A 27,220-nucleotide genomic window follows, 5' to 3' on the forward strand; every position below is an offset into this window, starting at 1 on the left:
CCCCAGGGACCAGCATGGTGGCCAACAAGGAAACGTGCCAGGATGCCCAAACACCATTTCCCCTCTCCCAGGCCTCCCTCCATCCCGTTCCCTTGCTGGAACAGCCCCCCACACTCTGGCACCCCCAGGGCACTGCCATGCTGCGGCCAGTCAGGGTGGGGGGGTGCCTGGCCCAGGGGTACCCTTGCTCTCTGCCTGCCCGGCCGCAGCTGGAGCCCACTACCCCCTGCCATCATCATCATCATCATCATCATCATCATCATTGCTGTTGATATTATATTGTAGAACCATAGAAACATAGAATGGTTTGAGTTGGAAGGGACCTTAAAGATCATTTAGATACTATACTACGTTATATTTATATTACAGTATATTTATATTATGTTGGTTTATATTATGTTATGTTGTATTATGTTACATTATGTTAGAGATTATATAATTATTTTGTTATTTGAGCATTTTATTATTATTTAGTGTTGATTTATTATTATTATATTAGTATTTTAGTGCACTTTTAGTACTATTTTGCGCCCATGCAAGCACCCACCAAGCAGGCACCCCCGGCCCACGCAGGAACCCAGGGGACAGTGCGAGGCTGGGGCTGGGCAGCACGGCTCGATGCTGGTGTGGGTATGGGTGCTGGTGTGGGTATGGGTGCTGGTGTGGGTACAGTTGCGGGTACAGGTGCTGGTGCGGGTATGGGTGCGGATGCTGTTGTCGATGCAGGTGTGGGTATGGGTGTGGGTGCCAGTGTGGATGGTGATGCTGGTGCAGGTGCGGGTATGGGTGCTGGTGCGGGCGCAGATGCTGGCGTGGGTGTGGGTGAGGATGCTGGTGCCGATGCCAGTGCCAGTGCCGCTGTGGGTGCAGATGCTGGTACCGATGTGGGTGCCAGTGCCGGTGCGGGTGCCGGTGCCGATGCGTGTGCCGATGCCGGTGCCGCTGCGGGTACGGGCGCGGGTGCCGATGCCGGTGCGGACGCGGGTGCGCGTGCGGACGCGCGTGCCGGTGCGGACGCCGATGCCGGTGCGGACGGGCGCGGTGCGGCGGTCCCCGGCAGGTGGCGGCCCCGCGCCGTGCCCCGCCGTGCCGGGCCGAGCCGTGCCGGCGCAGGCGCGCTGCTCGGGGCGCTCCGATTCCGGGCGCCGCTTCCTTCCAGCAGGCCCCGCCGCCCCGGGCGGACCCCGCGCCCCTCGCCCGGCCCGAGGTGGGCGGCGGACGCGCCGCTCCCCCCCCGCCTCCCCCCGCCCCCGCGCCCCGCCGCACCGGCTCCCCGCCGCACCGGGCTCGGCCCCGCCGGGCGGCGGCGGCGACTCCGGCGGCTCCGGCTTCCTCCGCCCCTTCCGCCCCCCCGCGCCCCCCCGCCGGCCCAGCCGAGCCCGGAGGCCCCCGGCAGCGCCGCATGGAGCAGCCGGCGGCGGGCTGAGCCCCCTGCCCGGAGGGAGGTGAGTGCCGCCGCCTGCCCGCGCCGTGCCGGGGAGCCCCGCCGCCCGGGGGGGGGGGGAGGTGGGCCATGGGGGGTGCCCCCTCCCCCGGGTACCCCCGGTTGGGGAGCGCCCCCGCCGCGGGGGGAGCGGGGCCGGGAGCGCGGCGGGTGCGGAGCGCAGACAATGGGGCCTGCGGGGCGGGCCGGGGAGGCGGGGGGAACCGGAGGGGGACGGGGACAGGGACGGGGACGGCGACAGCCGCCTCGGGCTGCTTGACCCGGTGGGTGACCCCATCACAGGCCGCTCCCGCTCAGCCACCGTCCCCGGGGACCCCAGCATCCCCCAGCCGCCGGGGGGGCGGGGGGCGCATCCTGCCGGCTGCGGCGGCGGGGAGAGCCGGGGACCCGGCAGCATCCCCCGCTCCGGGGGGGCCGGCCCCGCAGCCCCGGAGCTGCCCCCGGTAAGGGGCTGCGCCCCCGCCCCCTGCTCTGGCCCCATCCGGTACAAAGGCCGGGGCCGGTTCGGTACCGGGAGGTCGAGTTGCCGGCGGGGCTGTGCAGAGCGGTTCGGGCAGGAGGGGGGAGCTCGGGCCGGCCCTCAAAAGGGGCCGGCAACAATATATTTTTTAAATTTTTTTTTTTTTTTTTTTTTTTTTTTTGTCAATAAGGCGTTGACGGGTTATTTATAGCCCTGGCTGTTGCTCGTAGGTTTATCGAGAGTGAAAGGGGCTGTGCCATCGTGCGGAAAAAAAAGTAAAAAAAAAAAATTAAAAAAAATAAAAATTGAAAATCGAAGGTGCAAGGGCCAGGGAGCCAAAGGAGGAGGAGGAGGATGGCTGCCTTCCTCTCAGGACAGAGGGGATCTCGCCCCTCACATTCCCCCGGGGTTTGTTCCCTTGTTCCCACCGGACCCCCACGCAGGAGCCCATCCCAGTCCTGGCAAGGCAGAGAGTGGCCGAAGAGGTCCATGGAAGCGCGGCGGGGGGATGCAGGAGGCTTTGGGAGCATCCCTGGGAGAAGGGGGTCCCCGTCCTCCCATCCCTCATTGGGCATCAGCAGGAAGGTAGTGATGAGCCAAAGCCTCGCGACGGGGAGCGGCACTGGGATAAGCTCCTCAGGGATGCTATCCCTGTGAACCCGGGGAGTTTTGGGTGCTCTTTGCCCTGCGACTGCTGCCTCCCCGCTGCCTTTTCAGTTTTGGGTGGGTGTTTGCAAAAAAACCTTTCAACCGCATCCTGGCTTGGCCCCTGCCAGCGCCAGGGCGGCTTCACCGGCAGCCACTCCTCTCCGCGCCATGTGCCCGTCTCTGGGGATACCCTGACACCCTCCAGCACCTGGGATGGGAATACCAGGGCGACTTGTGGGGTAATGAGGGCAGGATGGTTTCATCCTGATGAGGATTTTCGTAGGGAAGAGGAGGACCAGGAAAACCCCTCTGCGATGGGGAGGCCGGGAGCAGCATCTCTCCAGGCCTCCACCTGCCTCCGACTATCCTCCAGGCACCTTCTGAGGTCTGAGCAGCAACATCATCTCTTTTTCTTTTGAAAAGAAGAAACACACATCCCCAAAGAAAAAAAAAAAAAAAAAAGGAAGGACCCCCCCCCCTCCTTCCCCAGCAGGGCACCTGGTCGAAGCTGGGTTGGGGGAGCAGCAGCAAAACCCTCCCTTGTGAGCGCAGCCAGCTCGCTGATGAGATAAAGGAGGAACGTTTTTCTTTCGATTATAGCAATCGTAGGTGTTACTTGTAATAACAGGCGATAAGATCTTTTGGAGAGAGTAAGGATGTTGTCTGGTTTTAGGTTTGTTTTTTTTTTTTTAAGTTTAAAGAAACTCGGGTTGTTGAGCACTGGGAGATGTTTTGGTGAGGGTGAGATGGATGAGCGGGGTGGGGTGGATGTGGATGGCGCCTGCATGCCCATTTCCGACAGGAATGAAGCTTTCCTGTCATCTACAACTAAACTTTTATTTTAAATAGTGTTGCAGGGTCTGCTCCCCGTTTCCCTCCAGCTGATTGGGTTTGAAATGGAAATGCAGCATCTTTCCCGCAACCCACCCGATGGTGCCGGTGCTCTTCGGGTGGTTTGGGGTCCCTGACTCCCCCCGGGCGCCGGTCCCAGCCTGCCTGTGGGTTTGGCACAGCACGATTTTGGCTGGTGATTAACGAGAAAAAAGGTTTCCCTGGCTCATTTTCGTGGTGCCCTTTGGATTACCCGTGTGGCAAAGCTATTCACCGTACCTGCCCTGCCCACCTTTCCCAGCTGCTGGCTGCTGAGCCGGGCTTCCTGGAGGGAAATCCAGGAGCGGGGCTGGGAGGGAGGCAGCAGGGATGGGCATGACCTGGTGGGTGACCCCATCACGCACCGCATGGCCCCCGGCCCTCCGCAGCACCGGGCTGAGGTTCCTCACCAGGGTGCCTGGGCGGAGCGGCTCAAAGGATGCTCAGGCGGAGGATGGGGAAGAAAGGGAAGTGGTTTTCTGCGGAGAAAAGGCTGGTGGGTGCCCCGGCTGCTTCCCTGAGCCCCTCTTTGGGGATGGGGAGTTTCCAGGGGGAGTGAAACCCTTGTCTGCAGGGCTGAAAGTAGCCAAACCTGGCCCTCGGCCCTGCTGAATTGGTTGGGCTGCTCCGTGGCTATATTTTTAATTTAATTTTATTTTTTTTCAAGCTGACTTCTGCTGCTGCGCACCCTCCCTGGGGAAGCACCTCTGCTTTCGGAGAGAAGGGGCGATGCCGGTGTTTTCCCGGAGCTCGCCGGCAGGGAAGGCAGGGGATGCTGCCTTTAGGCTCTGGATCTGCACCAGCATCACTGCATCCTTCTCCCAACCCGGCATCCCATAGGGATAAGCTGGGATGGCGGAAGCGAACGCTGGCACGAGGCTGGGGCCGGCCTGGGTGACGGCGGGTGACGCGCTCGGCAGGAACCGCTGGCTGTCACATGAGGCCACCGCAGGCAGCGGTGCCTTCGGGGGCTGGTTGGCCGTGGCCCCGGAGCTTGGTGCTCTTGGGGGCCTGTGGTTTCCTCCTCTTCGGAAAGCCTCGGCTTTAAGGCAGAAATTAGGTAACAATTAAAAAAAAAAAAATCGGGCTGCTGCTTAAAAGTCATCCTCAGGAGGAGGAAGGTCTGTGCCGACATGTAGAAGGGGGCGTCAGGGGCTCTGCAAAGGGCAGTTCCCGGTGCCGTTAACCGCCTCCCCTGTAGAACCGATAAGCAAATTTCTTGCGCTATATTTATAACAATGCCACCACCTGATGCCATGAATGTCCGTGGTTCAGGAAGGTAAAAATCCTGGGTCTGGCTGGAGTGTGTTCCTCTTGGTGTGGTTTGCTGGGACAGTTTTGTCTGAGAAAGAAAATACTCTTATGAAGGCTTGAAACCCGAAGAAAAAAAAGAAGAAAAAACTATACATTTTGTATCCTCTCTGCATTTATGAAATATGAATGCTGGTGACATTCGTGAGCTGAAAGCTCAAACAACCGGCCTCAGGGATTGGGAAGGTCCAGCTCCCACGCAGGGTGGAAAATGGCTTTTCCAACCTCCAGGTAGACTGTGGTCCTGGGACAGACCCGTAGGCATCCCTTCCAGGTGATGCTGCCCGGCATCCCCACCCAGGTCCAGTAGGCAAAACCCAGCTGGAATTTTCCAGCTGTGGTCACATCTGGGTTGAAACAGCCATCCCGCTTGCATTTTCTCCTTTGGTTGTTTTAAAGCAGCGACACCAGAGTGCCCAGCCTGTGGGAAGCGCTGACTCAGCGCTTCGGGGCTGAGCTGCTCCTTGAGCAACACCCGGGGCCGGCTCCTGCTTGGCATCTGGGGGGGCGTGGGGGGGGGGGGGGGGCGTGGATGGAGAACGGGGCTGAAAACCCCAGCAATGGGAAATTGCCTCCACAGGGATGCAGGGGCACGTATTCCTAAACCAGGTCCTTCCAGACTTCAGCCACATCCCTCTGATGGAGAGGTGTAGTTTATTCCCTGTTTTTCTTGAGCTGCATTTCATACTGGCGGTGTCCAGACCCTTTGCTGAAATTTTTGCTCCCCACCAGGTATAAATTCAGAATTTAACCAAAAATCACCGTGAAAATGAAGAGGGTTTGAGCGGGGGCTGCATTCCCAGCTGATGGTCTTCAGTCCAGCATCACCCAGTGCTGCCCTCCCCTGGGTCCTCGCCGCCTCGGTGATGGTATCGCCACCCAGGCTCGTGGGTGCCACCAAGTTGGGTTTGGTGCCATCTCGAGAGGCTTTTCTTCATCAACGGCCCTGGGGCTGGCTGGGAGGAAAACCAACCTGACACATGGGGCCCTGACGCTGCGGTGATGGGCTTCACTGGTGAACCCCAACGCTCAGCTTTGGGTCCCCAAGCTCTGTCCTTAGGGTGAGCACCTGAGCCTTGATTTCTCCTCTCTGATGCCAAAAATAAAGCAACTTGCAGCATGTCCCCTCTCCAGGGGAAGGTGAGGGAGGTCGTGACAACGTGATGCCTTTTCCGGAAGGCTCCGGGCACGGCTGTGGTGGAAGCGGGGCCATGCTCGCGTGTTTGCACCCGCTCTCTTCCTCCCCGTGGTTCTGCCCCTTATCTTCTTCCTCCTCCTGTCCCTGCCGGCCTTGCCTCTCGTTTCGGTTCCGCCTTCCCAAAATATTCTGAGCTGCTGACAGCAGGGCCGGGAGCAATGGCCACTGGCAGCTCCGAATCGATATGAGGAATTCATTACCTGGGTGGGTTTTGGGGTGTGCGGGCAGCGATGCCCTGCCTGCATCCCACTCGTCCTGCTCCGTGCCCCCCGCTCGGCGCGACCCCGGTGCCCCGGCCCAAGAAAGCCTGGTTTGACGCCGGGGCCGGTGACTTCATCTCTTCCCAGGGGTAGAAGTGGCGAAAATAAAGCTGGGTTTGTTCCCCTCCCACGAGCAGGGCAGGATGCAACCCAGCCCAGACGCTGTCGCGGGGGAGCACAGCACCCCGGAGAGTGCATCCCCCTGGGATTTAGGAGCCGGCAGGAGGTCCTGCGTCCCGCAGCGCTGATGGGTTTTATCCTGCACGGAATAGATTTATTTTATTTCTTTTGGATCCCAGACCTGGGAAGCTCCCAGGGCTGGATGTTTCCACACGTGGGCCAGCAGGCATCATGGGAGAGCAGGGCTCAGGCTGCATAGCCCCTGGTGCTGCCGGGGGGGATGGACACCGGGATGCTGGGTGGGGTGTGAGCGGGGGGCTCAGGGTGGCTGCTCCTCGCCAGCTGGATCCCATCGCTGCCCTGTGCCTCAGTTTCCCCCTTGGTGCTGCAGGGCCTGTGCACTGCCTTGCCGATGGGTGCACCACCCTGGAGGAGGGTGCAGGAGGCTTTGCAGGATGGGGCTGGGGGGCTTGCCAAGGCAGAGGTGGTTGTACACATGCCAGGCAGAGGGTCTGGAGCTTCTCGCGGCTGGTTCTCAGCTGGCCACCACGGTGCAGTAACCACTCTGGGCTGGGGAGTGGGCTTCAGCTGCCCCTGGAGGTCATCTCAGTTCCCTTCCCATCCCCGGGCATCTCTGCACCGTCCTGGTTTTTCCCTGGGATTGCTGGTGCAGATGCTGCAGTGGCCACACAGCATGTAAAACTCCGCTCTTAAGAAGCTGTATCCGTGCAAATACCGTATAATCTGGGTGAGCAGCTCGGCGCCGGCCCCCGGCTGCCGGGGGGGCTGAGCAGACCCGGAGCTCCCACTTTCACGTCGGGTTGGGGACGTTTTGGAAGCAGCACCTCAGGCAGGACCTGCTCCCTTCTCGGTGGTGGAAGAGATGCTTGCTCACCCTGGGGAGCATCCTTTGCAGGGGGGGCTGCCCCCTGCCCATCACCCTTCCGCAGCCTGCCCCACCATGCCCGCTTCTCAGTCGTCCTTTCCCTCTGCAGGTCTCATGGTACCAAGTGACGTGTCCCCCCTGTGAGATTCGTGCTCCCCAACCTCCTGAGAAGATGTCAGGGATGCAGGTAAGTGCCGGGCAGGGAGGAGAGGCAGGGGTGGAGCAGGCTCTCCAGCCATTCAGAGATGGCCCCAAGGCTCAGGAGGGACACGGGGACACTTGTCCCCATCCCCCTCACGCCCCTGCAGAAGCCCAGCACTGCAGGGACCTGCAGTTTTGTGTCTGTGTCCCCCTTTCTGTCCCCATTCCAGCCAAAAATCACTGTCTGAGCTCTCAGGGCTGCCCCAAATCCCCCAAACTGGTTCTGGTTTAAGTGAATCCCATTTGGGTTTGCATCAGAGAGACAGGGGCCCCACGTGCCTGTGGCAGGGGTCCCTATGGGTCAAGGGGGGCTGAGGGTGGGGGCTGCGCCCAGCTGGACTCTGAGCCGCCCCCCTCTCCCCGGCCAGGCCGTTTGGCCGTCTGGTACAGAATGTATCGCCAAGTACAACTTCCACGGTACGGCGGAGCAGGACCTGCCTTTCAGCAAAGGAGACGTCCTTACCATCGTCGCTGTCACCAAGGTATGGCCGTCGCCTCCCCACGACCCCCCTGCCGCTGCCACTCCCAATGCTGGGATTTCCACGGGATGCCAGGAGCATCCCTGCACCCCGCAGGACTTTTGCTGTGCTGGTGGGATCCCCTGGTCCCGCTGGAAGTCCCGCAGAGCCAGCAGGGCAGGAATGGGGCCACGCGTTCGGTTAATTAATTCATGGCCTCGTTAGTTAAGGTTTCTCCAAAATGTAAGCCTCTCAGTGCCTCCTGGGAGGTGGAGGAGGGAGGGGAGAGGCTCGCAACTGGGGAGCGATGCTGTGCTGGGTGCCGGGGGAGAAAAAGAGAGGGGCTTTAGTTCGGGGGGCTCCGGGATGCCCAGCAGCCTGGGAGGGGGATCGCAGTGACCTCCATGGGGCCACGAGCACTGGGGTTTGCTGGCCCCAGCACCAACCCCAACCTTTGGGGCTGTCCCCTGGCCACCCGGTCCTGCCTGCAGCCGGGCCGGGGGGCTGGGGACACGCAGGCAGCTGCCTGGGAAAGGAGGGACCGCGCTGACACCCCCACGGGCTCCTTTGGTGGGATGCTGCCATCTCCAGGGGCCGTGGGCTGGTGGTGACACCTCTGCTGTCCCCGCAGGATCCCAACTGGTACAAGGCGAAAAACAAGGTGGGCCGGGAGGGCATCATCCCCGCTAACTACGTGCAGAAGCGGGAAGGAGTGAAAGCTGGGATCAAGCTCAGCCTCATGCCGTGAGTATCTGCCAAGGACTCTGCCGGGGTGGGCCGGGGGCAGCTGGCTTGGTCTGGAGCAGCCCCCCCGTGCTGGGCCAGAGGGCCAGTCGCCCTGTGTCCTGATGGAAGCAGCGTCCCTCGCCAGGACCCTTAGTGGGGTCGGGAGGGGGAAGGGGCCAGGGCTTGGGCTCAGCGGGCAGAGGGTGGCCAGATGGCATTTCACAGTGGGTCCTTGACCCAAAGCTGTGGCTGTAAAGGCTGCTGGGGGAAAGAATGGGTTGGAACGGGGTCTGTGCGGGGGGGCAGGAGGTGGGCAGGCAGGTAGGTAGGTGGGTGGATGGTTCTGATGTCCCTGCTGCATCCCAGAGCCACCGGTGACCCCCAGTCTGGAGATGGAAACCCCCAAGTGCAGAGGGGCTGAGTCCCCAGAATGGGGGAGCAGGATGCTGTGAAGGGAGCTGGGGCGGGGGAGCAGCAAGGAGGAGCACGGGCAAGCTGGCTGCGCGCAGGCGGGGATGCAGGCTGCTCCGTGTCCCCATCGCCACCAAACACAGCCCCACAGGGCTCTGGCCAGTGAGTCCCCGGCCCCTGACCTGCCCGCTGTGCCCTGTGGCAGATGGTTCCATGGGAAGATCACGCGGGAGCAGGCGGAGCGGCTGCTGTACCCCCCCGAGACAGGGCTGTTCCTGGTGCGGGAGAGCACCAACTACCCCGGGGACTACACCCTGTGCGTCAGCTGCGAGGGGAAGGTGGAGCACTACCGCATCATCTACTCCTCCAGCAAGCTGAGCATTGACGAGGAGGTCTACTTTGAAAACCTCATGCAGCTGGTGGAGGTGAGGTCTCACCTGTCGACAGGAGCTATCAGCGGTCCTGTCCCCCTCGGCCAGCCCGGGGACCGTAGGTTGAGGTTGGGGGAGCCATATAGGTCAGAGCTGGTGGGACAGCAGGCCTGTGGCCCAGGAGATGATGGGACCTTCTCTGCTGACCCGTGGGCTGGGCTGGGGCTGCAGGTCTGGAGCCCAGGAGATGGTGGGACCTTCTCTGCTGACCCATGGGCTGGGCTGGGGCTGCAGGTCTGGAGCCCAGGAGATGGTGGGACCTTCTCTGCTGACCCGTGGGCTGGGCTGGGGCTGCAGGTCTGGAGCCCAGGAGATGGTGGGACCTTCTCTGCTGACCCGTGGGCTGGGCTGGGGCTGCAGGTCTGGAGCCCAGGAGATGGTGGGACCTTCTCTGCTGACCCGTGGGCTGGGCTGGGGCTGCAGGTCTGGAGCCCAGGAGATGGTGGGACCTTCTCTGTTGACCCCCTGGGTGAGGTTGGGGCTGCAAGCCTGGAGCTCAGGAGGTGGTGGGACGTCCTCTGCTGACTCCCATGGGTGGGTTGGGGCTGCTGGGGACAGACCCCTGGGGCAAGGCGGGAGCAGGGACAGGGCAGAGCAGGTGGGTTGACAGGGCACGATGTGCAGGGGACAGAGGGACCAGGAGGAGGGTCCCCAAGCCCCCACCGGACCCATCTGTGGCCTCGTGCTGCCACCTGGTGGGGTCCCAGAGCCTGGCATCGCCTTGGCAGGGACCCCCACCCCCGGGTGTCACCCCCAGCACCGCCCATCCCACCGCGATGCCCCCCAGGTCTGCCCCTCACTCCCGTCTCCCCCCCAGCATTACACCACGGACGCGGACGGGCTCTGCACCCGCCTCATCAAACCCAAGGTGATGGAGGGGACGGTGGCAGCACAGGACGAGTTCTCCCGCAGTGAGTGGCCGTGCCCCTTCCCTGGCTCCTGGGGACCCCCCCGCACCCCCTCACTCTCCCTTCTCCCCCGTGCAGGCGGCTGGGCCCTCAACATGAAGGACCTCAAGCTGTTGCAGATCATTGGCAAAGGGGAATTCGGAGGTGAGCCCCGTGTCCCCAATGCCGCGGTGGCCCTAAGCAGGGGGGCTCCTCTGCAGCCCCCCCAGGGTGATGGTGGGGTCCCAGGAGGCCGGGATGCTTCCCAGTGCCTCCTGTGCCCGTCTCTCCTGGCCCGCAGACGTGATGCTGGGGGATTACCGGGGGAACAAAGTCGCCGTGAAGTGCATTAAAAACGACGCCACAGCGCAAGCCTTTCTGGCGGAGGCGTCTGTCATGACGTGAGTGTTACCCGGGGGGGGGGACAATGCAAGGGAGGGGGCACCTCTGTCCTTATGAGTGGAGGCGGGTGATCCCCGATGCCCTGCGGGGGCCGTGGGAGCCCCCTTCTCCCCAGAACCCTGCTCTGAGCCCCCTGCGCCGCGCAGGCAGCTCCGACACAGCAACCTGGTGCAGCTTCTGGGGGTGATCGTGGAGGAGAAGAGCGGCCTTTACATCGTCACTGAGTACATGGCCAAGGTGAGACCCCCACCCCGGTACCCACCCTCCTACTCTGGTCCCTCTGCCCCGCCTCCCCACAGCATTCCCCCAGGGTGTCACCCTGGCAGACACAGCCGGGTCATCCCAGCTTGGGTGGCATCTCCCTGGGGCCACCATGGTGTTTGGAGGTGGCAGTGCCCCTGTTGGCTCCGAGGGAGGGACCTCATCCCTAGGTCCTGCCCCACATGGGAGGGGGCAGCGGGTGGGATGCTGACCCTGATGGCACCATCTCTCTCTCCATCCCTCCAGGGCAGTCTAGTAGACTACCTGCGGTCGCGCGGGCGGTCAGTCCTCGGTGCAGACTGCCTGCTGAAGTTCTCCTTGTAAGTACGGGGCAAGGCACCAGGGGCTGGCTGTTCTACCGCCCCGACCTGCACCCACCGGCATGGTGGGGCCACCTCACTAACCCTCTCCTCCCCACCCCGCCCCAACCAGAGATGTCTGTGAAGCCATGGAGTACCTGGAAGCCAACAACTTTGTCCACCGGGACCTGGCGGCAAGGAACGTCCTGGTTTCGGAGGACAACATCGCGAAGGTCAGCGATTTCGGGCTGACCAAGGAAGCCTCCTCCACGCAAGACACGGGGAAGCTGCCGGTGAAGTGGACGGCGCCAGAAGCACTTAGAGAAAAGGTGGGTGAGCGGAGCCGGGGGGTCCCCTGCCTGCAAGGATGTGGTGGAGGCTGCAGGAAGGGGGCACGTCCCAGGCCACCAATGATTTTACATGTAAAGATGGTGCTTGAGCCCCAGTTCCCACTGTCTGATCCCCAAAACCAGCTGCCCTGAGGGTGGGGAAGATCTGTTGCCCCCCACCCCTGCCTGAGCCTGCTCACAGGGCTTCTCCCCTCCCTCCAGAAATTCTCCACCAAGTCGGACGTGTGGAGCTTCGGGATCCTCCTCTGGGAAATCTACTCCTTCGGGCGAGTGCCTTATCCAAGAATTGTAAGTGAGGACCACCGCCCTCCCCTCCGGGCTGGTTTTTGGGGGTGCTGAGCCCCTGTTCATGGGGCAACCCACACCTCCTCATCCTGAAACCCATCCCCTGTACCCCCAGCCCCTGAAGGACGTGGTACCCCGCGTGGAGAAGGGCTATAAGATGGATGCTCCCGACGGTTGCCCCGCCGTCGTCTACGAGGTGATGAAGAAGTGCTGGACCCTGGACCCCGGCCACCGGCCGTCCTTCCACCAGCTCCGCGAACAGCTAGTGCATATCAAAGAGAAGGAGCTCTACCTGTGAGGGGGAGGCTCACCCCCCCGGCAGCCGGAGGGGACCCACACTGCAGGGGGGACCGGGGTGTGGGCAGCCCCCTTGCCCAGCCCTGGCACCAGGAGCGGCCAGGAGGGAGCCCCGGGGGTGTCCTTCCCCCCTTCCTGCCCGCCCCCCCCCCCCCAGCCAGTTCTCCCGGTTGCTTCCAAACTTCCAAATCAATCTCCTTTTTTTTTTTTTTTTTTTTTTTTTCCCAGGTTTTGGGGTTGTTTTTTTGGTCTCCCAGCTCTTTTTTTATTATTTTTTGGGTGGGGTTTTTTGTTTTCTGAGTTTTTTGGGGGGAGGGTGTTGGGTTTTTTGGTTGTTTTTTATTATTTCAAGCAGGGCCCAGCAGAGCGCTGGGTGTTTTACTAAAGTACGAATCTTATTTTTTAATGTAATTAAAAGAAAAAAAAAAAGAAAAAAAAAGAGAGAGAAGAAGGTTAATAAAAGAAGAATAATAATAAAATAAATAAGCCAATGAAACGGACACACAAAAAGGAAACCCCAACGACAGAAGTGATGGTTAAAGGGGAGACGCTGGACTCGCCGCCCGGTTGGGAGAGCGCGGCCGCGTCCCCGCGAGACGCTTTTTTTTTGGGTTGTTTTGCTTTAAACTCGTTGCAATGTTTGCATGCTGTCTCCAGAGGCCTTTTTTTCCAGTCCTGTCCAGTGCTTTATTCTCATGTAATGCTACCGACTGTGAGATTAAAACTGTAATAAAAAAAAACCCATTCCATACGGACGCGGCACATCCTGCCTCACCGCCCCTCTGTGTCAGGCTCTGCTCCCATGGGATGCAGCTCTGGGGAAGGGGGCGGAATGCCGTGCCCTGGGGGTCCTGGGATCCTGTGGCAGGGTACGAGGTGGGGACAGTCCCCCCGTCTCTGCCCAGGGTCCCCACACGGGGATGAGCATCACTTGGTTCCATCCTGCCCATGGGAACTGGTGAGGCTGTGCCGGGGCTGAGGCTGCCGGGTGATGGCACAGCTCCCCTTTAAGCTGGGCTTTACCTTCTGCCCTGGAGATGCTTGAAGCAGGCGGGGGAAGATCTGGGGATGGTTTTTGGGGCTGATCCCTGGACCTTGTGGACCTTGTTCCCTGCCCTGCTTGTCTCAGCCAAGGGGCTAAAGACAGCTGTACGGTGGGACCCCCCGTGCCCTGGACCACCGGCCCCAAAGGAGGTGTCCCCAGGGAGGAGGTGTCCCTGGGGGTCTCTGCTGGCTTGAAGGGTGTTGAGTGGAGGTGGCATCTGGCACACAGGGCTCAGTAGGTTTAAAATAGTTCCCTTCATCCATGGAGAATTACTGAACGATGCGTGAGGCATCGGCTTTGCCGGCTGCCTGGTTTGCAAGCCGGAATCGGGAGCGCTCTGTCTCTTTTGGGCCAGGATCGGGACCGTGACTCCTCTTGGTGGGGTCAAAGGAAAAAATAGGGAGCACTGGGACAGCAGGCACAGCTCAGGTCTAGGTGGGATGGAGTGCCACAGCCTTCAGGAGCCGCCTGGTGCGGAGGGGACGTGGCAGTAGCGACAGAAGTCACATCCTGACTCCCCCTGAGACCTCAGGGTGGCCAGGTGCCTGCAGGGGATGGGACAGGGATGTGGTGAGGCTTGATTCACTGTAGGGTTTCATTTCCCCTGGGCTAACCGCCCCCCCCTCCTCTTGTCCACGTTCCCCCTGTTCCTCCTAGAGCTCCGGCAGGCCCCAGCCATATAAGCAGCTTTACTTTTTGGGCTTATGAAGATTAAAGTCATTTACAGGCAAAGCCTGCAAGAAAGACGGCTTTTGAAATGGCGAGAAATACTCAGCACCTTCATGTGATGGTAGGCATCAGTGAGCAGGGAGGAGGTTTGGCCCGATCCCCCCTCGCATCCCCTCCACCCCCTCGCCCTGGGTTACCACTGGCCAATGGACCCCTGCCAGCCATCAAGAAAAGGAGGAAAACCTCACCCCAAACCCCTTTAGACCTTTGGTTTTCCTCTAAATGGCACCGCGCTGCCAATCTCTGGGGCTGTGACCCGTCCCGCGGGCAGGAGGGGGCTCTGGGGGGTGCTTGGTGCCACACTGACATCCTCGGCACCCTCGGGGTTGGGAGGGTGTTGGGAGAGGGCTGCTGTGAGAAATCCCGCTCTTCACTGCGAAGAGGGGAGAGTAGCTCTGCCAACCCCCCCGCCGCCACCGGTCTCCGTGCCTCAGTTTCCTCCATCCAAGGCTGTTTGCTCCTGGCTCCTGTCTCTGGGTCCACCCCCGCTTTGGGCTGCTGCCCGGTGATGCACAGCCAGGGGTAGCCTGTATCACACTAGGTGATTTCTCCCCAGGGATTTTGGTGCTGTTCCCATCAGTTGTGGACCAACTCAGCAGCAGCTTGCACACCAGCGTGGGCTGAGGGGACAGGCTGCCAGCTCCTGGGGGACAGCCAGGGGGCTACTGTGGTTTCTGGGCTCTGGGTCACATGTCCCCCTCCTCCTCCCCCCACTGGCAACAAGAAGATGGGCAGTGGGCCCAGTTGTGTCAGCTCCCATCCTGCCTCAGGTTCGCAGCGTGAATCACCATCGGCAGCAGCAGGCAGGGAGCATCCCCGCTGCCCGGGACGCCAGCGCTGCCCACCGCCGGGGTGCCCACGCAGGACCACCGACGGACTTTGCCTCTCCCCCTGCCTTTGCCGCATGGTGTGCGAGGAGGACAGAGACATGGGGTTTAAAAAACTCCTGCAAATTCATCTTCCAGTTCTGGCAGCCCTCGTGCCGCTTCCCTCTGCCGCGCTGATCAGCATCCCACCCTGGACTGGAGCTCAGCACCCCCAGCCGGATCAGGGTGTCTGCTGGCTTGGCACCGCTGTTGCCTTGGTGTGCAGACCCTGCAGGAGGTGAAAGGACAATCTCTAAGGCCACATGTGCTTTGCTTTTCCTTCCCTCTGTCACCTTGACGGCTCCTCCACTTGCCCCACAGGCTCACTGGGGGTCACCCTGGCCAGAGCATCTCCCCCAGCGCCAGCTCTGGCTCCCTCTCGGTGCAGCCTGTCCCTGCCCCTGCTCCCTGCAGGTATCCTCTACCTCCTCCATCGCTGCTCTTTCCTTTAGCTTTGGCTCTTCCTGAGTGCCTTGCCCATGTCCCAGCCCCTGCCCGCCTTCTCCCCCTTACGTGGGGAGCCGCAGGGATGCAGCGAGCCTTCCTTTCCCTAAACAAACAAAAACCCCAGACTCGCTTAAAGGAAAGCAGAGCACCCATCTGTTCCCAGCGCAATTCCAGCTGCAGCAGTCGCTCGCTGCTTCCCATTTCCCAGGGTTTCACAGCATCCATCCCAAGAGGAGGGGGTGTAGTGCCCAGGCAGGCCCCCTCCCAAACTGCCCACTGCTTAATTCCCTCAGGGCTGCTTGGAGCAAATTACCAGCTCTAATTAAGACCTGACGATGCTTCTTCTGCTCCATTCTTAATGTGCAGACTTCCGAACCCCTGGCAGACCTTGCCAGCATCTGTGAACTGCCTGTACCTCCTCCCTCTCCGTGACTGACTTTATCACGAGGACTATTTTTAGCGTGATGTACAAAGCCATTCCCATCACCGTTCAGTGTCGTTCACCTCTCCAGCTCCACTCTCTGGCTTTTCCTTCTGAGCACTCCAGGAAATTAAGGCAAAGCTGGAAAGATCCCCTGTGGGAAAACTGTGTGTGTGTGCGGCTGTGTGTGTGTTTCAGCTGGCGTGTGCCTTTGCTCCGGGCTCGCTCTCCACCACCGGCAGCAAAGCAGCACATGGTCTCCCCATGTGCCTGTTTACATGCTCTGTGTGTGTCTGTCCGTGTGTATTTGTGTCACTGCTCGGGTGCAGACTCTGCCATGGGAGCCTCCCCCCACCCCGGCCACTTCCCTCTTCTTCCTCACCCCCAACAGCATCTCTCTGCACAGCACATGTGCCGGCAGGGCTTACAACCACCCTGACCTGTGCTGTGACCTGCTCCCCTGCCGGATTACCCTCCTCATCTGATACTGCATCCCATGGCATCCCCAAACCCCCCAGCACCTGGGGAAGAGGCTGTATGTCCCCCTGCACACAGCTCTGGCAGGACCATTCCCAGCCCACCCACCCCAAACCCGCCAAAAAATATCAGGAGCCTGGGCAGCCCCCTGCTCAGCGAGACATGGGGGTTCAGAGCGAACCAGGAGGGCATCTCAGCAGCATCCCCACTCCCAGCTTCCCTTCCCAGACACTGCTCAGGCTCTGCCAGGGGATGCTCTGGCATCCTCAGGGTGAGGAGGGGGGCGGCCAGCCAGGGATTTGCCAGGGTACCTGGCTGTCGCATCTCCTCCTGCCCAGAAATAAAGGGGGAGGGACGGATCCTTCCCACAAGCTGGCATTAAACCTCCCTGGGCAGTGAGGGCTGTGCTGGTCTTGTGCGGATTTGAAGAGGATAACCTGTAATGCATGTACGTGTGTGTGTTTATACACGTGTGCGTATTCATAAGCGAGATTTGAAGGAGTTACAGCATACGGAACAGGATAGGCTATTCATTATCAAAATAATACTAGCAATATAAAACTATTTAGTTGTTATACAGTGGCAAAAGGATGAGCATGACCTTGTAAAGGACCTTGCAACTTCCCCTGCATGCCCCCTCTCAGGCTCAGCCTGCCACAAGCAGAGGCAGCGACATCCCCGCTGAGGGCTGCTCTGCAGGCGCACGGGGGCACGAGAGCTTGGGATGCAATTAAACGCAAGTTCAGAAAAGCAACAACAACAACAAAAAATTAATTACATGAAGCAACATGTGACATATAGCTGATGTGATACATAACTCTCCCTCAGTATAATTAAGGCCTAATATCAAATAAGAACAGTAATAAAACACACACACACACCCGCTTTGGGATTTCTTCATCCTTAGGTGATGATGACAGATTTTTGGAACTTAAAGGCTTGGTTCTACAGGAGTAGGAAGGCTTTACATCGGAATGGCCTCCTGAGGTCACGACAAGGCAGCTTTGATTTCGTTTCCGTACAAAGCTGACTGCTGCGTTGCATTTCATCTTCCTCAGCCAAGACAAACTGTGGACACATTCAGCTTTATTTAATTACATCCAAGTAACATGAAAGGAAGTAATTTTATTTGATAATTTACACCACCATTACCCTAAACTTTCTTTATTTCCTATGTTAATAACACTGTGGCACTTTTACCCCAGTGAGTGCTGGGCAGAAGAGAACCTGCTGTCCTTTGAAGGGGTGTTTTGCTCAAGACCGCAGGGTATTTTCTCTTGAGCTTTTGGCAGCTGAAGCTCATGGTGGTCCATAACAGCGCCGGAACCCTCTGGCCAGGCTGTCCCCACCAAGGCCCCTCTGCATTTCCCCCCCCCAGACCCCAGTGCTTCAATGCCTCAGCATTTTCGTAATAACTTTTTAATAGCTGTCACAGAGTAATAGTTACCTTCTCACAGCTAAGCAGTTTACGTGGAGAAGCTGATTGCGTCTGTGAGGATAAAAAACATACTTTCACCAGCTGTTCTATGGAAAAAAAATGGATGTTTCAGCAGAGATTAATTAGTATTGAGATTTAATCAGCGGTTGCTCTATTGCTTTTTTGCTGGTGAAGACCTCAAAGAAAGGGGGCAGGTGTCTCCCTCTGTCCCCAAGGCAGGATTCACACTGCTGCTGGCCGTAGCTCCCTGCCCAGGGGATGCTCAGCTCCCGGGTCCATTCCAGATGCCACTGTCACGGGACGGATGTCACTGTGCCCGGAGCAGGCAGCTGCCCTAGCTGTGTGGCAGCGATGGGCACAGCAGGGTATCCCTGTCCCCATCCCGCTGGAGCATCCTCATCCAGCATCCCCAACTGCAGGCAGGAAGAGCAAAGGTGACTCCACTCCTCTGTGCCCAGGGGTCAGGGCTGAGCACGGAGGTCCCTGTGTTTGCAGTGCCTGTCCCCATCACAAGAAGTGACAATCAACTGCCAAGTGCAAGCAGCACTTCTGCCAGCAGAGAGGCTGCCTGCTTTGTTTAGAAATTCCTTCTCATTGCCTCCCCGTCGGGTCTCCAGCACACACACACACAGGCATGTCTTTCCAGCATTAACTCACCTACTCAGGGTCTTCAGAGGTTTACACCTTTGTGTTCCCCTGGATTTCAGGCTGGCAAGGGTCAGATGGCTGCCCTTGGGTGGCCTTACTGCTACTGCATTGCAACTCAAGGTCACAGACCCTTCCCCGCCCCTGTACAATCTATGGGATAACCTCAAGAATCAGCTGCTCCGGGAAGTCCTGGCCATTTCTGGTCCCCTTCAAGGGTCTCTGGAGCATCATATGAAACCCTGGTTGAGGGGAGAGCTTCCAGCTCTGGCTTTGGAGCCAGTTCTCCTGTTACCTGGAAAGAAGAACTGAAATGATCCCTCTCACCGTGGCAGAGGAAACCGAACTGCTCGCATCCTATTCAAATCAGGTGTCGATGTTGCGAGAGGATCCTCTTAACTTCCACCGGCTTGTCTGAGGCTGGCTGCTACGGGGGGACGTTTCATCTCCCTCCTGTCTAATCCATGGAGATGTGTGATATAGCATAAGCTAATATAATAGGTCATGCAAGGATTTACATCTCATTACTGCAGGTTAGAGTCCTGGGAGGAAGGATGAGTCATTCTTACTTGAATATATTTCAGGGATAAGGAACAGTTCAGCTGCCCAAAGAAAAGCAAATAGGAAATCAACCACCTCGAAGCATCACCGTGGGCTCAACCACCAGCCCCCTGTGCCCTCTGGTAGTCACCTCTGCCTCCAGGTGGGACACTGGCCTCCCTGGGAAGAGCACGGGCCGAAGAGCCAAAAGGACAGGAAAGCTGCCAAGCAGCTGCAGGACCTCGCTGAAGGTCCTTTCCTTTGCCTTTTGCTCCATCCCTATAAAACCAGCGCCCCAACCACCCTTGGCTGCAAGAGGCTGCAAAAAGGCCAGCCTCGCGGCATGTCCATCGCCTGGTGAGTGAGCAGCCCTGCCGCAAGTGACCGGGCCCCAGCTGCCGCCAGTAATCGCGTGCTCATTTTCACCTAGCTGCTTTGGCCAAATGTTTCTGCTCATCAAGAGCTGTTTTCTTTTAGTTTCTCAGACAGGGAGGCTACATGGTAGCTGACCCATCTAACCCAGCTGGAAAAAATCGGTCCTGACTTCAAGTCTCTTACTGTTAGTGAATGCTTAGATAGAAATCCGGACTGAGCAAAGCTCCTAGGACCAGTCCGCTCTGAACTGACCCAAGGCTCAGACCTGCCTGGCATCCAAGGGCAAAGCAGCTCTGGGACACAAGCAGGGATGCTTCTTCTCTCTGCCCCTCTTTTCATCCAGTCTTTGTCTCACTGACAGCCAGAACTTGAACACGCTGTTGGCAGTGGGACATCTGCAGGGTGCCTGGGGCTCTCAGCCTATTCCTGAGCAGGCTGTGAAAGCTCACTGTGGGTCAAAATTCCTTTTGCATGGGCTGTCCATGGAAATATGCTTAGGGAGCCTGCAGATCCTGTGAAAAGGGAAAATCCTTGCTTCAAACAGCAGCTAAGGCTCACAAGCACCCAGCTCAGCATTCATCAGGGTGAGCGGCAGCCACAGGGGCACCTGCGTGGTGGGGAGATGCTGTGGGTGATGCCAGAGCTGTGCCAAGCGGTGCCTCGGGCAGGCGTCCCTCAGCCCAGCCCCTGCGTGCAAAGGCATTTTGCACATGCAGGTGAACTCAGGGGAACGGCTGGCATCGCTCAGGGCGCTCTGGTCCCCCAGAATTTAACCCTAGCCCTGGGGAGCCGAACAAATCCCCTTTTGCCACTTCCAAAAGTGGGCTCCAACTCTAACAGCAGCGGTCACTGCCTAATTGCTGACAAGATTATTACCCAAGAAAAATGCATGGGGTTTTTCAAGTTTTCCTTTTAAGACAAATTTTTGCTTTTTAAGACAAATGGTGCTACCTCGGGCAAGGGGGGAAGGGAGAAGATGGGCCGATTCCCCCTCCCTCTTGCACTTTATCGCTTCGCAGCTGTTCCATCATTTTAATCTGCAGAGATTGTCTTTAAATTTCGGAAATGAAATTATTTCCTGCAAGCCGGGCTTGGGGTTTGGCTCCACACTCATTTTTCATGAGCAGAGAAGAAAAAAGGAAGAAATGTATGTTAAGGCCAGGCTGGCCATCTGGCAGGGAGGTGCGTTCCTGCTGCCATTAATTGCTCGCTCCCCAAGGCCTGCGATGCGGCCGCAGTCAGAGGGGATGGCAGGAGTGGGGGTGGGGGTGGGATGGGAGCCGGGGGAGCCGGAGGGGCCGAGGGAATTATGCAACAGGATCGATGCTTGCTCCGTCCTTGGCCTCCAGACCGATGTGACCCGTGAGCCGAGGGTCCCAGGGCCGGCACCCAGCAGCGGGGCAGTGTCTGTGGGGACCGACAGCAGCATTAATGCTAATTAACGGAATTAATACCACCGGGGAAGGGAGGAGGATGCTCTCGGGCACGTCAGCTTTTACACCTACGGGTGGGCTCATGTGCGGTGCCCACCCAGGCTCAGGCCTGGCTTCTCCTTCTTCCACAGCCCGAGGATGGGGAATGAAGTGGGAAAAGAACGTTTCGGTGGGTGGGCGCCGCGGCCGTGCCCCGCCGAGGTGTGGGGGGGGGAAGGCTCCCGCAGCCCCCCCGCGCCATCAGCCCCCGCCGGTGCCCCGGGGACCGGCACCCGCCCCGGGGGCTCCAGTGCGGATGGTTCCCGCGGGGGGGCCGGGACCTGCCGTGCCCCCGGGGCGGGGGGGCGCGGCGGGGGCGGGGCGGAGGGCGGGGCGGCGGGGGCGGGGCGGGGCGGCGGGGAGCCGCGCGCACACCGGAGCTGTCCGTGCCCCGGTGCTGCAGCCCCGGCCGCTCCGCTCCCTCCCGCGCATCCCCCCCGGGGCCGCGGGGCGGCGGGGCCCCGCTCACCGCCCAGTCCGGACACTCCCGCTCCCGCACCCCGGGAACTCGGCTCCACAGCATCCCGGATCCTCCGTATCCCGGTGCTTCGGCGTCCCGGGAACTCGGATCCACGGCATCCCGGCTGCTCGGTATCCCAGTGCTCCAGCACCCCGGGAACTCGGCTCCACAGCATCCCGGATCCTCGGTATCCCGGTGCTCCGGCGTCCCGGGAACTCGGATCCACAGCATCCCAGCTGCTCCGTAACCCGGTGCTCCGGCATCCCGGCTGCTCCGTAACCCGGTGCTCCAGCATCCCGGGAACTCGGCTCCACAGCATCCCGGCTGCTCAGTACCCCAGTGCTCTGGCATCCCGGGAACTCCGCTCCACAGCATCCCGGCTGCTCGGTAACCTAGGACTCCGGCATCCCAGGAATTCGGCTCCGTTGCACCCGGGGATCCCAGGAACTCGGTGCTCCAGCTTCCCAGGAACTCGGTCCCGCTGACCCCGGCTCCCCGATAATCCAGTACTCCAGCTCCCCGGGCACGTGCACCCGCTGCACCCCAGCTTCCCGGTAACTCCCTACCCCTGGCACCCCCGCACCGGGCGCACCCCGGCTCACTCAGCCCGGCTCCCCGGGCTCCCCTATAACTCAGCATCCCCATCTCCCCCCCACCTCGGTATCCCAGCACCCCAACTTCCCATTAACCCCAGTTCTCCTGCACCCCAGCTCCACAGCAGCTCCCCACACCGGCTCCCCAGCACCCGTGCCCCCCTGGCCCGTGGGCTCCCCAGCCCCCCGGGACCGTGACCATGGCGTTCATGGTGAAGAGTATGGTGGGGGGGCAGCTGAAGAACCTGACGGGCGGCCTGGGTGGCGAGGAGAAGAGCGAGGGGGAAAAGTCTCCAGCTGAGGCGCAGGGCATGACCCGCGAGGAGTACGAGGAATATCAGCGGCAGCTGGTGGAGGAGAAGTAAGTGCAGCCGGCACCGGGTACTGGGGCAGGCTGGGCACCGGGGGTCCCACCGGGGAAAGGGGTGCTCCCTCCGCAGCCCCCCATCCCGTGCACGGGAGGCTGGGGGGAGACAGTGCTGGGGGCTGCAGAGCCATGAGGGAGCTTAATGAACCCCCTAATCCCTTAATCCGCTTCCTCGCCCGGGAGATGGGATTGTTTTCTCCTTTCAGGCTGCGCTGGGGGGAGGAAATTGTGGGGAACCGGGACTTTGCAGAGGAGATGAGGGGTACCCGGTTTGTGGGGGGAGGGGGGAAAAGATGCTCAGAGCCGGACTCGGTGCCCTGTGTGGTAACTGCCCTGTGTGGTTCGCAGGATGGAGAGAGATGCCCAGTTTGCCCAGCGCAAGGCAGAGAGGGCCACGGTCAGGTCCCACTTCCGAGACAAGTACCGGCTCCCCAAGGTACAGCCGTGCCGGGCACGGGGGGGGCACAGGGAGGGGAGTCCCCACACAGCCCACCAGCGGATCTTGGTGGATGGGACTGGGGGGACAGAGAGCACCCCTGCTCTGCAGGCTCTGCAGGGAGGGGAAGGGGCACCAGCCTCCCTTTGCTGGGTGGGCTTTGAGTTCCTGTGAAAAGCATCCTTGCCCCCAAATCTTGGTCCCTCACCATCACCCCTGAGCACCGCAAGCCACCAGCCCCAAACAGTGGGACCCCCAACACCCCCCCCCTTCCTTGCTCGATCCCCCTCTTCCTCTTTTTTGCCCCCTAAATCCAGCTGGAGGAGGGAAAGTCACCTTCACCCTGGACTCCCAACCCTGTAGCTGGGAGTGGAGCCGGAGTTACACCCTCCCGGCTGGATTAGCCAGCTCCTCTCCTCGGATTATTTGGCAAACATTTCCTACCTCGACTCCTATTTTGGAATTTCTGCCCAATGAATGATTCACTGAAAACAAATTAATCAAGAGATAATTCAGCCATTCTTGGAACTGCCACAAGCTCTTCCGCCCCCAGATCCCCCCTTCATTCAGCCAGAGTCTCTCAGTGGTAAATACTCTAAATTGGAACCGGGCTAATATTAGTTGGGGAAGGTCAGCTAAGCCAAGTGATATTGTTCAGATTGTTTGGTGCTGTTCAGCCAGCCTGGATGCACACCCCACTGCTTCTCACACCCCTTTGATTGCCAGGAAATAAACAACCAGAGAATTTATTTTTCCCCTGCCAAAAGCCAGAAAAGGCAGAAAAACAAGAGACGGGAGATTTTTTTCTCCAGGGGAAATGGGGGTTTGTTCAGATCTGGCCCCCCGCTCCTTTTGCTGCTTTCTCATGCTTGAGATGTCCCTTCTAATCTTTCAACAAGTTTCTTCTGCTCATTACTGATCCTGCTTGGCAGCCAGGCTGCCTCTTGCAAAGTCTCCCTGTGGCTCTCCCGCACAGAGCTGACCCCGATCTCTGGTGGGTGCCGCCGTTAAGCATACGTGTAGATTAATTGGGTGCCTAAACCTCCCCAGCCTCTCCAAGGCCAGCTGAAAGCCAATTTATACTGATGCCGGCACACTCGGGTTTTCATCTCGCTTCTTGCTGCATCCACTGGTGTGTGCCCTGGCTCTGTCAGCCCTGTCCCCTCCGGGTCAGCATCCTACCCACAGCACGGGCATGGCAGTGAGCCCCAGGGACCAGCCCACACAGACCTGAACATGGAAATAGCCCAAAGCCCACGCAGACACTGCCATGAACCTTGCACGTGCTTTTAGTGCCTCCAGAAGCCCACCACCACCACCTTCCCACCTGCCACATCCCCCGCCTGACTTTCTCCTGGCCCATTTCAGAATGAGACGGATGACAACCAGATTCAGCTGGTGGGAGGTGACGTGGAGCTGCCCAAAGAGCTGGCCAAGATGATTGAGCAGGACAACGAGGAAGAGGAAGAGAAGAACTCGGTGATCGGCCAGCTCAGCAACATCCAGAACCTGGACCTTGATTCCTTGAAAGACAAAGCTTCGGCCACACTAGAGGACCTGAAGCAATCGGCTGAGAAATGCACCATGATGTGAGCCGGCTGAACCCCCTGCTCCCCGTCAGCGTGACGGTGGGGGAGACGGGAGGTGATGCAGCCCAGGGTCTGGCGGTGGCTGCTGCCTGCAGCGGGGACCCCACTGATGTTGTCACCCTTGCTTTGTGTGAGTTGGGTCCTCCCTCTGAGCCATGTGAAGCCTCAAGTCCCTGACCCAGATGTCCCTGATGTGTGGTTTTTGTTTTGTTCTCCAGTCTGAGGTTAAAGCAAAGAGCCAGCATGTCCCCCCGGTGCCCCAGCGCCTCCTCCTGTGCCCATGGTAGTGGGTGTCTTCAGCAAGAGCTGGGGGGGTTGCAGGGAAGGAAAGCCCCGAGTGACCTTGGAGTGTTATTGAACCATGTCAGCATGGGAAGGCAAAGGCTTTCCAGCAGAGTGGTGGCCATACACCATGCCTCTGCCTACACATTCCAGCCAAGCCTCCTAGAAATTACAGGGAGTCTCCAATTTGCTTTGCGAGGAGGAGGCACAACACAAAACATCCCCCCAGCCTCGCATCCTATACCCATCACATGAGACATGACATCCCATCTGTGCAAGAAATGCCAACCACCTTGTCCCCGAGAGCCCCTTTCAAAGGAGTCAGCTGGGAAGGACCTGCTGTGTGATCCCATTTAGCCCAGCGGGAAGGGGGGTGCTGAGGACCAGAGGGCTGAAGCCTGAATTAGTGCTGGAGAGGAATAAACCCCTTCCCTGGTGCTCATCCGAACCCTTCCCCGGAGCAGTGGTGGCACATCCTCCCTCTCCCAGGGTGGGATCCACTCCTGTCCTTGTTCCTTTCAGGTGAAGAACAAAGTGATAAGGGAAAAATCTCCCTCTCCTCCTCCTCCTCCTCCTCCTCCTCCTCCTCCTCCTCCTCCTCCTCCTCCTCTGTCGTGCTGTACTTGTGCACTGTGCTCAGTTGAGTGTCTTCCACCTCCTCTCCTGTCCCCATGCCATGGTACTGTTATAACCAGTGGAATAAATACCAGGAGATGTCTATGCACTTATTTCTCTCCTCGAGCAGTACTTTCCTGCTAAAGGTCTTGGGGTGCCCCAAGGCACGAGGGGCGTAGACAGACCAAGCACATCCCCTTTACAGGGCAGGGGGGAGCAGTGGTGGGGCTCAAGGGAGAAATCTCTTGCGGCATTATCCAGCAGAAATCATCACGCCCGATTGTGCTTGGCTGTTTTGCCATGTTTCATACCAAAGGGATGCTACGTGTGGCTCTTTGTCAGCAGCTGGGTTTAAAAGCAAACAAAACCCCCAGATTTCATAGATTTGGGGCTATTTTAGTAAAAAGCCTTCAGCTCATTCACCAGCTCCCCGCCTCAGTCTCATGGGCACTGTGGGACGTCTGCGGCACTGCTCCCAGCAAGGACACATCTCCACGGGGACAAGACCATGATAAGTACAGGTGTGACTTCAAGCCGGAGCAGCTCCAGCCTGCTGGCATCTCAGCAGGCGGTGGGCTCCTGCAGCGAGGCTTCCTGGAAAAACTTGGCACAGGCTGGGAATTTACTGTTCCAAATCCCAATGGAGTTGATTAGCTGCGATTTGTTTTCACAGGGGAGTTGGGTTATCCAGGAAAACAGAGGAGAGGGAGCTGGGAAGCTGGTGTAATCATCATTACTGTTATTATTGTTATAATAATAGCAAGGATGCAGGATTAGGCCGTGTCCGGGGCTGCTGGGCTGAGCAAAGCTCCCCGGCAGGGCCAGCAGATTGCTTTCTGCCCCCAGCCCCCTGGGAGAGCCGTGTGGGGGCCTGGGAAACTCGGCGTACGCTCCGAAATCAGAGCTTGCCTCACCTCTTAGAGGAAAGCAGGCAGGGCTCTGGCTGGCAGGAGGCAGAGGGAGGCAGCTCAGGCGTGATGCTCTGCCCGTGGGGACGCACGTCGCCAACCCTCTGGCCCCAGGGACCGGCTGCTCTGCAGCCCCCCGGGGACCCGGCGGCAGCTCGGGGGCCACCGGCCCCGGGCAGAGCCTGGCCCAGCCCCGCACAGCGCTGGAGGCTGGTGGGAAGAGAGGGAAGAGTGGCAGAAGCAGCTTTAGCTCCGAAAGGAGATCATACCTGATGAGGATCAGCCCAAGCTCGTCTAATCCCTCACCAGGAAAGGGATAGCGGAGAGCAGGCACTGACCAAGCCAAGCCCTCCGGCACGGCACGGCACGGCACGGCACGGCACGGCACGGCACGGCACGGCACGGCACGGCACGGCACGGCACGGCTGTTAAATCCCAGGCTGATGGCAAGGCGTGATCAATAACACGTCCCGCGGGAGAGCAGGATCCCGACCGGAGCAGGGGGAGGGAGATGGGGCTGGAGGATGCAGCCCTTCGGCTCGTCCCCACCTGTAACCGGCGTAGCCCCACCAGCACACAGCCTGCACCCTCTCCCCCACCTTGTATTCTGCCCCCCTTCCCCACTCCCCCAGCCACAGACCTTCAGCTCGGCGCTCGCTCCCGGCCCACGTGCCGCCACACAAAGGCCGCGTGAAGCTCGGCGGGTTTATTTTAGGAGGCACCATGACCCCCAGGCATGTGAAAAGCAAGCAGCACACGCTCTCCCTGCTTGGCTCCGTGACGTGTTAAGCCTCAGCAAAGCATTCCCAGCAAAGCGTCATGAGCTCCAAGGATGCTGTGAGCCTGCAGCCCTGCTCTTGTGGCTGGCCCGGTGCCCGTGCCGGGGAGGAGAGCGTGGGATGGGGGGCGCAGGGGCAGGCAGCCCCTCTCCTGCCTGTCCCCTGCCCATCGAGAGATGCAGCCCATTTGCCAGCATTCCCCGCTGCCACATCCCTGAGCATCCCTGCAGCCGCGCATCCCCGCTGCCTGCACACCGTACCACCGCTCCGGGCATCAACACGCGGGCTACAAAACTTAAAGCAAAGAATTAGTGCAGATTAAAGTAGAAAACCTAATTTTTGCTGTTCTACGCTATAAACCTCTATACAACTCCCTCACCTGTGGGGACAGGTTTGGGGTGGATTTGTCCAAGCAAGCCCTTGCTGGGTGCTGGGGTGTCTCTGCTGGCAGCAGTGCTTGTGAAGGAGCGTGGGTGGGCAGAGCTCCGCTCCCCCACCAGGCGTGGAGCCACCCTGCAGCCGTGTGCAGGA

At 59.6% G+C, this 27,220-nt stretch overlaps 2 protein-coding genes across 2 annotated transcripts; both read left to right on the plus strand.

Moving 5' to 3' along the window:
- Positions 1–1,136: 1,136 nt before the first annotated feature.
- On the plus strand, positions 1,137–12,967 carry CSK (C-terminal Src kinase). Its single transcript, XM_040602085.1, has 13 exons — positions 1,137–1,445; positions 7,307–7,384; positions 7,767–7,880; positions 8,488–8,600; positions 9,199–9,418; positions 10,242–10,335; positions 10,411–10,476; positions 10,613–10,712; positions 10,860–10,950; positions 11,221–11,294; positions 11,407–11,602; positions 11,825–11,911; positions 12,024–12,967. Exons 2-13 carry the CDS (start codon positions 7,370–7,372, stop codon positions 12,204–12,206), a joined length of 1,353 nt encoding a protein of 450 aa, XP_040458019.1. The 5' UTR covers positions 1,137–1,445; positions 7,307–7,369; the 3' UTR covers positions 12,207–12,967.
- An 8,589-nt stretch (positions 12,968–21,556) lies between these two features.
- CPLX3 (complexin 3) lies at positions 21,557–25,111 on the plus strand. The gene is made up of 4 exons (XM_040601038.1): positions 21,557–21,674; positions 21,831–22,074; positions 22,429–22,516; positions 23,885–25,111. Exons 2-4 carry the CDS (start codon positions 21,914–21,916, stop codon positions 24,107–24,109), a joined length of 474 nt encoding a protein of 157 aa, XP_040456972.1. The 5' UTR covers positions 21,557–21,674; positions 21,831–21,913; the 3' UTR covers positions 24,110–25,111.
- The last annotated feature ends 2,109 nt before the right edge of the window (positions 25,112–27,220 follow it).

This window comes from Falco naumanni, chromosome 7 (assembly GCF_017639655.2).
Source record: "Falco naumanni isolate bFalNau1 chromosome 7, bFalNau1.pat, whole genome shotgun sequence".
NCBI lineage: Eukaryota > Metazoa > Chordata > Aves > Falconiformes > Falconidae > Falco > Falco naumanni.